General features: G+C 44.2%; 1 protein-coding gene across 2 annotated transcripts in view; it reads left to right on the top strand.

Annotated features, from left to right (window-relative positions):
• The first annotated feature begins 2,350 nt into the window (after positions 1 to 2,350).
• Positions 2,351 to 16,413, top strand: part of LOC121861005 (glutamate receptor ionotropic, kainate 2-like) — a 38,035-nt gene continuing 23,972 nt past the window's right edge. For both annotated transcript variants that reach the window (XM_042358451.1, XM_042358450.1), the window contains exons 1-2: positions 2,351 to 2,585; positions 7,941 to 8,268. In XM_042358451.1, coding sequence (XP_042214385.1) covers positions 8,184 to 8,268 — 85 coding nt within the window. In that variant the 5' untranslated portion in view covers positions 2,351 to 2,585; positions 7,941 to 8,183. The remainder of the gene's footprint in view (positions 2,586 to 7,940; positions 8,269 to 16,413) is intronic.

The raw sequence follows: 16,413 nt of genomic DNA, 5'->3' as shown, positions 1-16,413 counted from the left end.
GCCCTACAATAAGCAGTGACCCCTCCAGCCAACATGTTGACCTACAACAAGCAGTGACCTTCCCCCAGCACGGTGACCTTGAGCCGACTTCCAGCCAACATGTTGCCCTACAATAAGCAGTGACCCCTCCAGCCAACATGTTGACCTACAACAAGCAGTAACCCCACCAGCACGGTGACCTTGACCTGACCTGCAGCCAACATGTTGACCTACAAGCCATAACTCCCCCAGCACGGTGACCTATCCAGCCAACATGTTGACCAACAAGCAGTGACTAACAGCCAGAAAAAGTAAATAACAAACAAGTTAAGGGAACCACCATCACTTATCTTAGGTCAACAACGTTATGTACATTAGTTTCATCACCTGGTAATATTTTACTCTTCCTGGCACAAACACAAAATGCTTGATAACAATTTATTACAAGTACCTGTAGTTATTACAGCTTTACAACTTCCTCGTTACTAGTGTTACATGTTCTCTGTAGAGTGAGTAAGTGGGCTAATGTCACCTGAGGCATCTCATTGGTGGAAAAAGCAGTGACGTAACCACCAGCAGTCTACCCCATTGGTGGACTGTAGCACTTCACTTTACAATGTTAGACAAAATATTAACCGAGTGATAACGTCCACACACTTACGATTATAAGTGTATAACAGGCCAAAAAATCATTATATATATACTCCAACACCTAGTGCTTTGTGGCGTGTGTGTGTGGGGGGGGGGGCAGGGCTTTGTGTGGGTGGTTTGGTGGGGAGAAGTGCTTCGTGAGGTGTGTGGAGGGGGAGATCTAACGAGTACAAAATTTCCCTCAACAGCCGTCAGGTGTGTAGTGAGCCAGCGACCCACACCTGCCTCACCGCTCTCATTCTCAAGTTTACTGAAGCTTCGAGGCGTCTCACTCACTCACAATAAACTGAAGCATCACTCGTAGCAGGCGATAATTTACGTCAGGGAAGAAATACTACAACTTGTGGATCACCAACAATAACACAGAGTTGTGTTTACTGTTACGAACCCCGCCACCAATTGTCATGACCTACCTGCCCAACACTACGAACCACGCCACCAATTGTCATGACCTACCTACAGCACTACGAACCCCGCCACCAATTGTCATGACCTACCTGCACCTACGAACCCCGCCACCAATTGTCATGACCTACCTACCCAGCACTACGAACCCCGCCCCAATTGTCATGACCTACCTACCTACGAACCCCGCCACCAATTGTCATGACCTACCTACCCAGCACTACGAACCCCGCCACCAATTGTCATGACCTACCTACCCAGCACCACGAGCAACGCCATCTAGGGACAAACACGAGTATGACTCGTCTTAGTTACCACTCCCGGGTTTCCCTTCTCCATATCCTGGTTGTTGCGTCACCTCTTCCAAGTCTTCTTTGTCAGCTCGAGTTCGAGGAGAGTTCAGTTCACTCTGGGAAGTGACCACAGGATCACCTGTCCTGGAAACCTACGGCACAGTGACTACCTACCACCGTCTTCAATACTCAGCCTTACTCGTCAGCCATCTCAGCTCCTCACTTAAGTATTTGTAATCTTGTATTGCCTCTCCCACCTCCACCTTGCTTCAAATTATTGTATGTTGTATAAATATGTATATACTGTTAATGTTTAGGTTAAGTATGGTTAAGGGTAAATTATAGATAGCTGAATATTTTGTTAAGGAATTTATGGTACTTTATTATACACAACAAAAACTCGCATCCTTTGTCTACCCTTTTATAGTCCGATTGTCTTTGTTTTTTTATTGTTGTTGCCTGTTGGGATCTGGGTAGACTTTTAACTATATTCTAAATCCCCAACTCGTAACATTACCAAGACAAATATATTCGTGTTGGTTTACCTTGATAAAGACTCCGACAAACTGGATTCACAGTTCCATGACTCCATCTTCTGGGCTTCGTTCATGAAGTGATTCGAATCATAATGTTTCCTGACGCCATTGTACTCCTCCAACACCTAAGACCGCTTGAGTTACGTATACACTCTAGTTGTTGAAGCCGAGTGATAACATAACTTCAGGCTAACACAAGGAAGAGATGATTATTTAATGTAATCTAATATATAATAAAACTCTATTTATATTTATTTAACTGTTTTTTTATAACTTTCATATTGTTGCTGTTTTTATTTCTTCTTCTTCTTCCACAGTATAATAGGGGTGGGGGGGAGGAGGGGAGATGGTAGGAGGACAGGGATTTTATGGGGAGGGAGAGGAAGGAAGGGGAGGAAAGAGGTGGGGAGAAAAGGTGAGGGTAGGGGTTTACTTGGCATCTAGGTATTGGTAGGCACCGCGCCATACCCTCAGTTCTGGTGTGGCTGTGTGACGAGTGAGAGAGACACACACTTGGCTTCTCAATCCCCCTCTCCCCTTTATCTCACTGTCGTCAGGAGGGAGGGCTCTTCCGTTCTGGTCACCTCTTCTACAGTCTCCTGCTGGCTCCCGCTGGCTCCTACTGGCTCCTACAGGCACTTTATTAACACCCTACTGACCCCTCCGGAACCATATGCCCATAGGTGTTGCCGCCTGTTCAGTACGCCGTGACCTTCTTCAGGTAGGTCACATAGTTCACTTTGTCTCTCTGTACCCGTCTCTTCTTCAGTGGCTCTGTCATCTGTTCCGTAAATTAAGGGAGAAGGAAGGAATAAATGAAAAAAGGAAGGATAGACAGAAAGAAAAAGAAGGGATAGGGAGAATTGAAAAGGAAAGAGGTATAAGTGTGGTTATGAGACAAAGACGTGAAGAAGAAGAAGAAGAAGAAATAGAAAAACGAGAGAGAGAGAGAGAGAGTCGAGGTCGTAACTCATAGGGACGCTGAATATGGTGGACGCTCGGCGACTTCCTCGTCAGCTGCTGTACCACTCTGTTACTTAGTGCACCTCCTGCTGGTGTTGTCAATGGTGTTTTAACTCCTGCTGGTGTTGTCAATGGTGTTTTAACTCCTGTAGGTGTTGTCAATGGTGTTTTAACTCCTGCTGGTGTTGTCAATGGTGTTTTAACTCCTGCTGGTGTTGTCAATGGTGTTTTAACTCCTGCTGGTGTTGTCAATGGTGTTTTAACTCCTGCTGGGTGTTGTCAATGGTGTTTTAACTTCTGCTGGTGTTGTCAATGGTGTTTTAACTTCTGCTGGTGTTGTCAATGGTGTTTTCCTGCTGGTGTTGTCAATGGTGTTTCTTCTGCTGGTGTTGTCAATGGTGTTTTAACTTCTGCTGGTGTTGTGTTTACCTTCTGCTGGTGTTGTCAGTGTTTTAACTTCTGCTGGTGTTGTCAATGGTGTTTTAACGCCTGCTGGTGTTGTCAATGGGGTTTTACTCCTGTTGATGTGTCAATGGTGTTTTAACTTCTGCTGGTGTTTTCAATGCTGTTTTAATTCCTGCTGGTGTTGTCAATGCTGTTTTAACTCCTGTAGGTGTTGTCAATGCTGTTTTAACTCCTGCTGGTGTTGTCAATGCTGTTTTATCCTGCAGGTGTTGTCAATGCTGTTTTAACTCTGGTGTTTTCAATGGTGTTTTAACTCCTGTAGGTGTTGTCAATGCTGTTTAACTTCTGCTGGTGTTGTCAATGCTGTTTTAACTTCTGCTGGTGTTGTTAATGCTGTTTTAACTTCTGCTGGTGTTGTCAATGCTGTTTTAACTGCAGGTGTTGTCAATGCTGTTTAACTCCTGCTGGTTTTCAGTGTTTTACTCCCGTAGGTGTTGTCAATGCTGTTTTAACTTCTGCTGGTGTTGTCAATGCTGTTTTAACTTCTGCTGGTGTTGTTAATGCTGTTTTAACTTCTGCTGGTGTTGTCAATGGTGTTTAACTCCTGTAAAATGTTTTTTAACTTCTGCTGGTGTTGTCAATGGTGTTCTTCTGCACCTACCCACTTCCTGTGCATCTACCCACTTCCTATGTCTCCATCCCAGCCCTAATACCCATACTGTGCATCATCATCCCTATTCCCCTACCCCATACCTAAGTGCATCCATCCCATCCCCCTACCCCACTCTGCGTCATCCATCCCATCTGCACCCACTCTGATCCTCCCTCCCCTGTACCACTCTCCTCACGTGAATCCATCCATCCCCTGTTCCCCTCCCCGTGCATCCATCCCATCCTGTACCCACACTCCCATCCATCCAATCCTCTTGCCCCACTTATATTGCATCCATCCCATCTGTCCCCCACCCCCACTCCCGTGCATCCATCCCATCCTGTCCCCCACCCTCCCCGTGCATCCATCCCATCCTGTACCCTACCCCCACTCTGCATCCATCCCATCCTGTAACCCCACACTCCGCGTACATCCCATCACCCCTACCCCCACTCCCCGTGCATCCATCCCATCCATCTACTCCTACCTCGTGCATCCATCCCATCCCTGTACCCCCACTCCGATGCATCCATCCCATCCTACTTCCCCTCCCCGTTGCATCCATCATCCCCTGTACCCCCTACTCCCCGTGCATCCATCCCATCCTGTCCCTACCTCGTGTCCATCCATCCTGTACCCCCTACACTCCCCGTGCATCCATCCCATCCTGTGCCCCTACCCCCACTCCCCGTGCATCCATCCCATCCTGTGCCCCCCTACCCCCACTCCCCGTTCAATCCATCCGTCCTCCCCACTCCCCGTGCATCCATCCCATCCCTGTCCCCCTACCCCCACTCCCCGTGCATCCATCCCATCCCTGTACCCCCACCCCCCACTCCCCGTGCATCCATCCCATCCCTGTACTCCCTACCCCCCACCCCCGTGCCTGCTCTTCATCGGGAGATAACATAAGACGTTGGGTTTAGTGTCGTGACGCGCCATTAGTGGACCAAAAGGTAAACAATTGAAGGCGGAGAAGTGGTACTTGAGTGTGTGTACCGAGTGACGACCTAGCTAGGCCCGCCCGCCCCACCTCACTACACTATCATGGATTCTACTTTAAATCTGTTTATCGTCTTTATTCGATGTTATCTTTTTGTGTGATGATTAAGATATACGTAAACTTGAGGAAATAGAAAGTGATGTAAGGTAAAACAGAGAAGAGAATTGAGAGAGGTGAGAAATAATGAGAAATTGAGAGAGAGAGGTGAAGAAATAAATAAGAAGAATTGAGAGAGAGGTGAAGAAATAGTAAGAGAATTGAGAGAGAGGTGAGAAATAATAAGAAGAAATTGAAGGTGAGAAAGAGAAATAGTAAGAGAAATTGAGAGAGAGGGTGAGGGAAATAGTAAGAGAAATTGAGAGAGAGGTGGGGAAATAGTAAGAGAATTGAGAGAGGTGAGGGAAATAGTAAGAGAATTGAGAGAGAGGTGAGGAAATAGTAAGAGAATTAGAGAGAGGTGAGGAAATAGTAAGAGAAATTGAGAGAGGTGAGGAAATAGTAAGAGAAATTGAGAGAGGTGAGGAAATAGTAAGAGAAATTGAGAGAGGTGAGGAAATAGTAAGAGAAATTGAGAGAGAGGTGAGGAAATATTAAGAGAAATTGAGAGAGAGGTGAGGAAATAGTAAGAGAAATTGAGAGAGAGGTGAAGAAATAGTAAGAGAAATTGAGAGAGAGGTGAGGAAATAGTAAGAGAAATTGAGAGAGAGGTGAGGAAATAGTAAGAGAAATTGATGCAAAGAAAGAATAGACAACAAAAGGAAAAGATAAGGATAATGGTAATAAATATCTCGACACACACACACACACACCACATAATCAAATCTCTATTTTACCAAGACGATTCACTAAGACACATTTTCACACATTATAACTCAGAAACACACAGAGAGAGAATTAAATATACAGACACGAGGAGGAGGGAGGGGTGGGGTAGAATAATTCCCAGGGCGGTGACACTAACACAAAGGCGGTGTCTTAAGTAAATTGTAAGTAAGTAATGTATCTGTCACTACTTATCCGGTTCATTTACACTTTAAGTATCACTACAGTTTATGATCGTGTCCTTATTTGAAGTGAGTGTTTAGAGAGAGAGAGAGAGAGCATCACAAGTTCCGCTAGATGTTATCAGCCCAGCGGGTGAGGGACCCCAGATTTTCCAAAAATTTCCCTAGATTTTTCAAAAATTTCCCTAAAATTTTCCAAAATTTTCAAAAATTTTTCCCAAATTTTTCCCAAATTTTCCCAAAATTTTTCAAAAATCACAAGTTCCGCTAGATGTTATCAGCCCAGCGGGTGAGGGACGGAGCGATGTTTTTCAGCTGGCCAGAAGATATGTTGGGTCAGGTTGTCAGGGAGAGGAGGTGGGGGGTCGGGTGTATGAATGAGGGAGGTAAGAAGGGAGGGAGGGAGGGAGGAAAGGAAGGGAGGGAGGAGGTAGCAGGGAGTTGTGGGAGAAAGGAAATGTTAGGAATGATGGCCTGTTGTAGGAGATGAGAGAGAGAGAGCGAGAGAGACATGCTGGGTGAGAGCCAGAGGGATAGGTATAGGGAGGTAAGCAGCGCCCCGCCAAGAGTCCAACACATCAACCACACCACCACACCACCACATCTAAACCTTCACACCTAGCTACGATACCCTCCCCCCCCCACCGAAACACACTCATTCTAAAAGCTCCTTATAATAGATTTTAATTTTTTTTTACCTAATTTGATCTTCATAAGGTACCAGATTAAGTTCACCAAAGCTTCGTATGTTAAAGTTCCCCCTTAAAATGATCCCGTTTTCTTTAAGGTCTAAGAAGTGGGGAGGGGTAGGGGGGACTCTTTTAAGCACCTTCCTCATGTGTTCCCAATTAACTGGTTTATTTAAGCTACGATATAAGGGGTGGTGACGGGGGCTACAGGCTTTAATGGCGTCATGTAGCACTGAGACTTTACCGTAATTAGTGACGTTTTTACCTCATCCATTCCTCTCACTCATCCTTCATCCACCCTTCATCTCATCCACTCCCCCATCCTCAACTCACTCATTCCCTCATCCACTTCTCACCCTCTCCTCATCCATACAGCTTATTTCACTTGAAGATTATTCACCCTCACGCTAACTTGGAGATTAGATTAACTTAGGTTAGGTTAAGTTAAGTCAAGGTAGATTAAGTTATTTACACCGTATTAAAAAATAAATCAATATATAAAAATAAACAAATAAACACAAAAAACGGAAAAAAAGAAAGTAATAAACGGAAGATAAAATTATAATAAATATAAAGAAAAAAAAGCAAGACTAAAGACTATTATATTCATACCGGAAGTAGCCATCAGCAAGACTCGGGATAAAGTAAATAAACATTCCAACACTATTTTCAGACAAAGATTCCGGAGGTATGAGTCGAGAATGAATGCCCCGTAAATTCTCCTCCACCTTAGCGGGAACACATAAGATAAACTCACTTAAACTACGAGACAAAAAAACCGGTTTATTTACTAGAACTTACGGTAAATTCAGGGAAGATTTTATGATGAAATATTCTGTCTTAAAGTGTGTTTGGAGGTGGGAAGGAGGTGAGGGAGGGAGAGACAGACAGACGGTAATTTCTCGTACTTTTCAGTTTAGGGATGTGAGGTGTGACGGAATGAGTGAGGGAGAGAAGGAATGAGGGAGTGAGAAAGGAAAAAAAGGTGTGTGTGTGAGTATGTGTGTGTGTGTGTGTACCTAAATACGCCTTGTTGCTATATATATACCAAGTGCATGGCGCTCCCTACCAGCACCCACTACTACCACCCACTACCACCCCTACTACCACACTACCACTACTACCACCCTTACTACCACACTACCACTACTACCCTACTACCACTACTACCACCAATGCTACTGCGTCTGCCATCGTTATCACTACTACTACTACTACTATCACCACCATTACCAATACTACCTGTACCACCACTATTACAACTACCACCGCTACTACTACTACTACTACTACCACCACCACTATTACTATTATTATTATTATTATTATTATTATTATTATTATTATTATTTCTTTTCAGATGGAAGGAAATCGATGTTAAAAGAAGAGAAAAACAAATAAGAAAAGATAAATAAGAAAAGAGGAAACAAGTGTAGTGAAGTAAATGAAGTGAGAGTGAAGTGAAGTAAGGAGACCCTGAAGTAAGAAGACAGTGAGGTGAATAAACGGTGAAACAAGGATACAGTGAAGTGAGGAGAGATATCTAAGAGGAGAGAGAGAGAGAGACATTGAGGTGAAAGTGAGGTGAGGAAAGTGAGTCAACATGAGGCTCACCGTCATCAACTTCGTCTTCATTTTCTGCAGCTACTCCCTCAGGATCTTGGCTCTTCCTGACGAAATCCTCATCGGTAAGTCGATATTTTGTACTGTGTGGGGGGGGTGGGGGGGGTGGTACATTCACTCCTGAACTGTGTAAACTTGTAGTGTCCTCATTCACACACACACACACACACACCAAAGAGATAATTATTCAAGGTTTCGTCCACAGTTAATGGGTCACCTGAAGATTAGCCACCATAACCCAAACTAATCTAACCTAACCTATCGTTAAACCTTTACTGTCTTCCCCTTGCCTCACTGTCTTCCCCTTGCCTCACTCTTTTCCCTTTGCCTCACTACCTTCCCCTTGTCTCACTGCCTCCCCTGCTCACCGCCTCCCCTTGTCTCACTGCCTTCCCTTGTCTCACTGCCTTCCCCTTGTCTCACTCTTCCCTTGTCTCACTCTTCTCTTCCCTTGCATCACTGTCTCCCCCTTTGCCTCACTGTCTTCCCCCTTGCCTCTACCTCTCTTCCCTTGCATCACTGTCTTCCCCTTGTCTCACTGTCCTCACCCCTTGCTTCACTGTCCTCATTTTGCTTCACTGTCCTCACCTTTGCTCACCTCAATCTCTATTTAGATCTTAATAACTCTCTAAGAATGAAGGAAATTTTGAGAAAAAATAGATGAAGATGAGGGAGGGAGGGAAGGAAGGAGGGAGGGAGGGAAGGAAGGAAGGAGGGAGGGGGGAGGAGGGAGGGATGGAGGGTGAAAGGAGGAGAGAGAGGAATGAAGGAAGAAGGGAGGAAGGGCAAGGATGGGAATGAAGGGCTGAAGGGAGGAAGGAAGGAAAAGTAAGGGGAAGTGGAAGAAGGAAGTGGATGAAGAGAGGGGCAAGGGGAGGAAGTAAGGGAGGGAGAGGGGAAGGAGGGGAGGGAGGGAGGGAGGGAGTGAGGGAGTAAGTAAAGAAGAGAGAAGTGAAAGGAGGAAGGAAGGAAGAGAGGAAACAAGAGGGGAAGAGAGGGAAGGAAGGAAGGAAGGAAGGGAGGGAGCTCACACATCAGGAAGGGAGGTTACATAGCGTCACCTATCGCAGCAGGGGAGCAGAGGGCGACACCCACAGCCACCCCCACCCACCCAGAACCACCCACTGGCAAGTAACAGGTGTGCATCATACCACCCACCACGGAGGAGGAGGAGGAGGAGGAGGAGGAGGAGGACTACAGTAATGCATAAGAAGAAGAAGAAGAAGAAGACCTACTTTCTGATGAACAAGTGTTGAAGATAATTATTTAACCCCCCCACACACATTTACAAACCTCATTGTATAATAAATCAACTTCTTTCTCTCTCTCGTGTATATTAACCTTAAAATAATTCCTATGCACAATAAATTAACAAACTAACAAATTATCAATGTCCTGTAACGCAAAAGAGGGGGGGGTAGAGTTGAAGAGTTGTGGGGTTGAGTTAGGTTGGTGAGACGGGGAGAAAGATAGACGGAAAAGACGAGAGAGAGAGAGAGAGAGAGAGAGAGAGAGAGGAAAAAAGGAAAGAACGCGAGGGAAATAAAGTGAGAAGGAAATTACCCTCACCGCTCAAGTGTTTGTAAGTAGGTGTTGATCCTGAGAGGCACCTTGTTTACACCTCCTCACCTCGTGTTTACCTCACCTGTTCACCTTCTCATAACAAACAATGACCTCACCTGAATAATAACACGTCAACAAACACACAAACACGTCACTCAGGGTAATAGTGACTCTCTCTCTCTCTCCCTCACATGCATACATGCATACATACATATTAAAAAAACAGGACCTCTTGATATGACACCGACACTTCCTAAAGTAGTACGTGTGTGTGTGTGTGTAAACAGAGACGTCAAGGGACTTTGTAAACAGAGACGTCAAGGGACTTTGTAAACAGAGACGTCAAGGGACTTTGTAAACAGAGACGTCAAGGGACTTTGTAAACAGAGACCTCAAGGGACTTTGTAAACAGAGACGTCAAGGGACTTTGTAAACAGAGACGTCAAGGGACTTTGTAAACAGAGACGTCAAGGGACTTTGTAAACAGAGACCTCAAGGGACTTTGTAAACAGAGACGTCAAGGGACTTTGTAAACAGAGACCTCAAGGGACTTTGTAAACAGCTTCTAAACATAGATACACGGTATGAGGGGTCTGGCAGCCCCTCTTCTCACCTTAATTAATACCACGTCTTTGGGTGTCACATGCCGGTGGTGGTGTGTTGTGGTGGTGTGGTGGTGATAGTGAGTGCGTGTGATGTAATGGTGGTGATGGTGATGCTTATCCTCAACACTGTCAGTTACTGTGTGTGTGTGTGTTAAGGGTGCCTGTGGTCGGCGAGAGAGAGAGAGAGAGAGAGAGAGAGAGAGAGAGAGAGAGAGAGAGAGAGAGAGATAAGGAGGGAGGGAAAGAAGGAGGGAGGGAAAGAAGGTGGGAAGGAAGGAAGGAAGGAAGGAAAGAGAGGGAGACACAAAAACCAGTAGGTCTTGGTCTCACTAATCATCACAGCTGACAGTCCCTGGCGCCCTCACCTGCTTTTTACACACTCATCTTGGCGACGTTAAGAAGTTGGCGATGTTGAGAAGTTGGCGATGTTTTGAGAAGTTGGCGATGTTTTGAGAAATTGGCGAAGTTGAGAAGTTGGCGATGTTGAGAATTTGGCGAAGTTGAGAAGTTGGCGAAGTTGAGAAGTTGGCGATGTTTTGAGAAGTTGGCGATGTTGAGAAGTTGGCGTAGTTGAGAAGTTGGCGATGTTGAGAATTTGGCGACGTTAAAAGAAGTTGGCGATGTTGAACACTAACAAACCTTAACTTAACGAAATTAACACATAACACTATCTAAAAAATGGCGCCAGAATTACCCCGAGACTCTACAGGTGTTCATACGTTAATTAGACTCCACTTTAAAGGTAAATGGAGGTATTTCAGAGAGAGAGAGAGAGAGAGAGAGAGAGAGAGAGAGAGAGAGAGAGAGAGAGAGAGAGAGAGTTTTTAACACCATTATTGAAACTCTAGATTGAACCCTCAGTGTAATCCAATACTCTTAGGTCAAAGGTGTCGGCAGATGACAGTCCAAACAAATTCGTAAACAAACATTGAATTCCAATATGGCGGCGTCTTTGAGGTGGCTACTGGTGTATTATAATTAACTGAGGGATCAATACACTGTTTATTTAGACGTGTGAGTGAGATTTATCATACCGAGTAATTTTTACAGGTTTAATTTACTGTAGTTTGAGCCTGTGAAATATTTTTTTGTGTAGTCTTGTGTTGTGTAAATATTTCTATCAGTACGTTTTAATTTTGTCATGGTTGTAACTGTATTGGGATATTAACCTCTGTCTTTTGTAATATCTGTAACTGTATTTGGTATCTAAACCTGTACCTTCATCGTCTCTGAAATTAATAAAAAAAAAAAATCACTACAGGAATACAGAAAAATTATCTTACGGGATGTTACTTTGTATAGTGTATGATAGTGTGTGTGTGTGTGTGTGTGTGTGTGTGTGTGTGTGTGTGTGTTGTGAGATGGTTGATGGTTTGAGATTTAGCTGTACATACACACACACACACACACACATACACACACGGTCTAGGATCTCGAAGACCTGTCATCAGTTGTTTCTTGGCACTTGTCCCACCCCAACCCACCACTATAACACACTATAACCCACTACAGCCCACCACAACTTACGACAACTTACCATGACCCACTACGACCCACCACAACCCGCCACGACCTGATACAACCCTCCGTAACGATACTTTTTGGAGTGTGTGGAGGGAAGGAAGTGGTGGTGTGCGTGAATGAGTGGATACCATGGCGCCCATTGGTTTCTAAGGATGGTGGTAATGCTGATGGCTGAGGCAGGCTTGAGTGGACATATTTATTACACCAGGTAGATTAAAATAGGGAAAATATATGTATATCATTTATTTATGTTTTTCTGCTTCGTCTATCAAACACAACACCAGCAGATCTGTGGCAGGCATCACCAAGACAACCTCGGTGTATAGGAGAACCTCGACTCGTGGCACCTCCTGGTCTTCCTGTTATAAAACCTAATATCTATATAATATAAATATCTTGTAGATCTAGTCAGCCAGGTGTACTGTAGTTCATTTACTGTGTTGTTAATGTCATCCAGGGTAACTGACTCATGTGTGTATATATATAACACTGATTAATACTAAAGTGAGGGGGCTGACGGCTGGGTGTATGTGTGTAAGTGAGGGGGGCTGACGGCTGGGTGTATGTGTGTATGTATTCAGCGCTCCGTAGTGGGACGTGACAATGTGGTCGGTCTTAATAATTGTTACCTGAGGAGCGTCATCAGTGAGACACTAGGGCACGTGACGACCTGCTGGGAGACGTTACATAACACGTGATGGAAAGTTGTTTTGTGTGTGTGTGTGTGTGTGTGTGTGTGTGTGTGGGGTCATAACTTAACAGCCTGAAAATATGAGTTGTGGTATTTCCGCGGCGTGGCTCAGGCTCTTGCCCGGTGCTTCATCATATTCTGCTGGCATCACCGTGAACATCCCTATCATGGCCCCCGGGTGTCCTGCCTTCCACCGGTAATGGCATCCTCACACCTCCCTCACACAGCTCTTCATCCACAGGTATTAAATACACTAAAGTTTGTTGTAGGTACAGTACATTACTCTTACCTGCTGTATATATTAAAAATGAAAGTAATACGGGCGGCGCGACACACCTAAGGGCAGGTATTGATGTTGGCCAGAGTCCAGGGCGCCCCAGTTGTTACTCCCTGGGTGTTGTCAGCCAGCGAGGGGTTTGTTTGGCCTCTGTAAGTCGAGCCTCTCAGTCTACGTACCCTCTCGACCACTGACGAGACCCACCTGTACCTCCCTTCCCTCTCCTTCTTTTCCTTCCTCTTTCCCTCTCTCCTTTCCCCTCTCATACACTACCCTTCCTCCATCCATCTTTCCCCCTTCCTCCTTCCATCTTTCCCTTCATCCATCCCTCCCTCCTCCTCATTCCATTTTCCCTCTCTTCTTTGCTTTATCATACAGCCAAGCCTTCCCTTCATACCCCCTTCCCTCCATCCCTCTCTCCCTCCCTCCTTTCACGTGTAACTCGGGGAAAATTCTCAGTCATGCGGTCACTTTTAGCTCAGTCACATTGCCCCCTCTGTCCTGATACTCCACTTTCTGTGCCCTCCAAACTCCATCCTTCACCCTCCAAACTCCATCCTTCACCCTCCAAACTACTGTCTTGCATCTGAACCCCACGACCGAGCCCCTGAACCCTTGAAACCCACTACCGAACCCATGAACCCCCACTACCGAACCCGTGAATCCTATATAAACGAACCCTTGGGGGAGATACTGGGGCCATAGTTTAAAGTACGGTAATGGAACCTGTTTTTACTCATACCAAAAGATGTTTATATTTCCTTTTGTTTATAATTAGTAATATATCAGTTTCTTTAATTAACCTTGTCTTTAAGGGGTATTGTTATTTTGTTGCTTTTGTTCGTCTCATCTCTCACAGTTTCCCTCACAACCCACCATGACAACCTTCATTATTTCTAAATTTTTTTTTGAACCACTAGACGATGATTATTGTTTCTGTTAGGACATAGAAGATGTGAAATTTATTTATGCTGACAGAAGCGTGAATCTCTAAAGCCGACATCAACCAGTGATTGACTTTAGGGATGGCGGGAAGTGACGTTCATTTGTTTACTTTATATTTGCGCTCCTTTTGTTGTTATTGGGAAGGTGTTTCGTTTACTGATATTGATGTTGTTATTGTTATTTTTTTTTTTTGTTATTATTATTATTGTTGTTGTTGTTCTTAAATTTGTTGTAATTGCTGATTTATTTATTTTATCTTGGCGATCCCTTTGTTGTTATTGTTACTGTGAATTGCTTTGTTATTGTTTTTGGCGTTGTTGTTGTTACTGTTGTTGTTTTACGCTAATGATGTTAAGTAAAGAAAAGCATCACGTGTTGCAGTAATTGATAAAATGCTCCCCTCCCCAAACACACACACACACACACACACATGAATTACACTACAGTCTCAGAGAAGTTTTGGCACCATAATAAATATCCTTCTATCTTTCTGTCGCATCTCGGGTGACTTACGACATGTTCATACGTAAGATTATTCAAGATTCTATTAATTTCTTATAGCGTAATTGAAGACCATTATATTTTTTTTTATATCTCGGATTAAGTTAGATTAGGTTATTACCGCAGGAGACTTGAGATAGGATGAGAGCGTCGTGACTGGCACAGGTCCACAACACTCACAGCAGACGGGGAAAAATAACACACACACACACATGCACAAACCAAGATGTCCGTAAAATTAAATAGATCGTGACCTCGTCCCCTAATAGCTTCACTTTTCACATTCCTTGACAGAAATAGATGATGAAGGAGTCTTAGCAGTGGTGAGGTGGAGGAGCAGCAACCATGACACCAGCCGTAGTTATGTGCTGCCGTGTCTTTCCCTACTGCTTTGCTTCCTTCTTACTTCATTATTCTGTTTCCTTGTTATTCTTCCTCCTTCCCTCTCCTTACTTCCCCTGTTTCCTTGTTACTGTTCCTGCGTCCCTCTCTCCCACCTTCCCTGTTTTCCTCTTCCTACTCCCTTGTCTCCCTCCCTCTTTCTCTTCCTCCTTGCCTCTTTTCCTCTCTCTTACTGTCTGTCTTTCCCTCCTTACTTCTCCTTCATCCCTCCCTCCATCCTTCTCTCCTTACTTCCCTCCCTCACACCAGACGTCTCAGAAACCACTATGTTTAATCACAATTTTCTCGGGTACCTGTTAACTTTTTCCTGAGTCTTGGGTTTTGTGGCTGGAGATGTGAGAAGGTAAACTAACTGATCCACGTAAGTTAAGACACCATTATCTTCACCATCACCATCACTAACACCATCATCATCATCACCGCTCCTCCTCACCTTACACCGTTTACAAAGATTACACCCAGGCAGCCCCTTATGTTGACTCGTAGATGGCTCGAGCACCACCTGCCCCCTCCCATGCCCTGAAACCACCTGTCTCCTCCCATCCTCTGAATCGTAAAGGTATGTTTAGAACTGAGGTGGAGGAAAGTCTGGCATAGAGATGATTACTACACAGTTTACACTTACTTTCACTGAGGATGTAAACGGCAAAGGTCGTGTAATCACTCAAGAGGTCCTTAAGGAGGTTGTGTAAATGCCAGGAACTGCAATAATAATAATAATAATAATAATAATAATAATAAACCTCATTACAACATCTATCAGGGAACGAGAGAGGGCGAAGGTAAATATTTTGAGAATGTGGAGGGATACGTGATTATTATTATTATTATTATTATTATTATTATTATTATTATTATTATTATTAAGCTGTTTATTTTGATCTAATACCATATAAGAGTTGTTTTAGTAAGCCATTGATTTCAGTATATAATTACATTCAAGTCTTGGTGTAATTTTGCCTTCATTTTAGACATCATCAATTCTTATTTCAGCCATAGAGTTAAATGCGATCTCCCCTCTACAGTTAAAGGAAAAACTAGACCGATACCTTTTGAGAACCAATGCTGATGTCTTGTGGTACGACTATAATGTGCTATCATCAGTCAGTCATGGCTGGGTGGCGGGGACGGCACCACAGAGTTCTCTGCCTCGAATATTCGCTGGGCACCGAACACCTCCAGCCTTCCTAACCTCAGCATCCATAAATATTTGGTCTTCCTAATCCCTCAACCAACACGGTAACCTAAGAGGCTTGTGGACGATCTGATTTTTAAACCATCAATATATCGGCATAGGCGCTGACCCGTCACATTCCCCGGGCGTGAGTTGTCCCTCTTACCCAGGCAGTGAGCCAAGCATATTAGTGCTAATGTTATAGACAAGTTGGACCTTATGCCAAACCTCCAAGTCTTCGGGTCCTCACAGAGTCGTGGGTTTTATCTTTCTCGTCGCTATAACTATTGACAGGAGAACGCATCTAACTACCAAACTTACGCTACAAGACAAGATGTGTCAACTCAGATCACGTTAAGATTAGACACCCCAGTTTATTTCACCAGAAGATTAACACACCTGAATGCTACCTTGAAGGGGGAAGAGTTAGATTAGATTAATTTAAGTTAGGTTAGGTTAGCGTTAGGGTGTTTGATCATCAGGTGAAATAAGCTGGGTTGTTTAATCTTAACGTGATCTGAGTCGACA

This window comes from Homarus americanus, unplaced genomic scaffold, assembly GCF_018991925.1.
Source record: "Homarus americanus isolate GMGI-L3 unplaced genomic scaffold, GMGI_Hamer_2.0 scaffold52806, whole genome shotgun sequence".
NCBI lineage: Eukaryota > Metazoa > Arthropoda > Malacostraca > Decapoda > Nephropidae > Homarus > Homarus americanus.
This window is presented reverse-complemented; position numbering and strand designations above follow the sequence as displayed.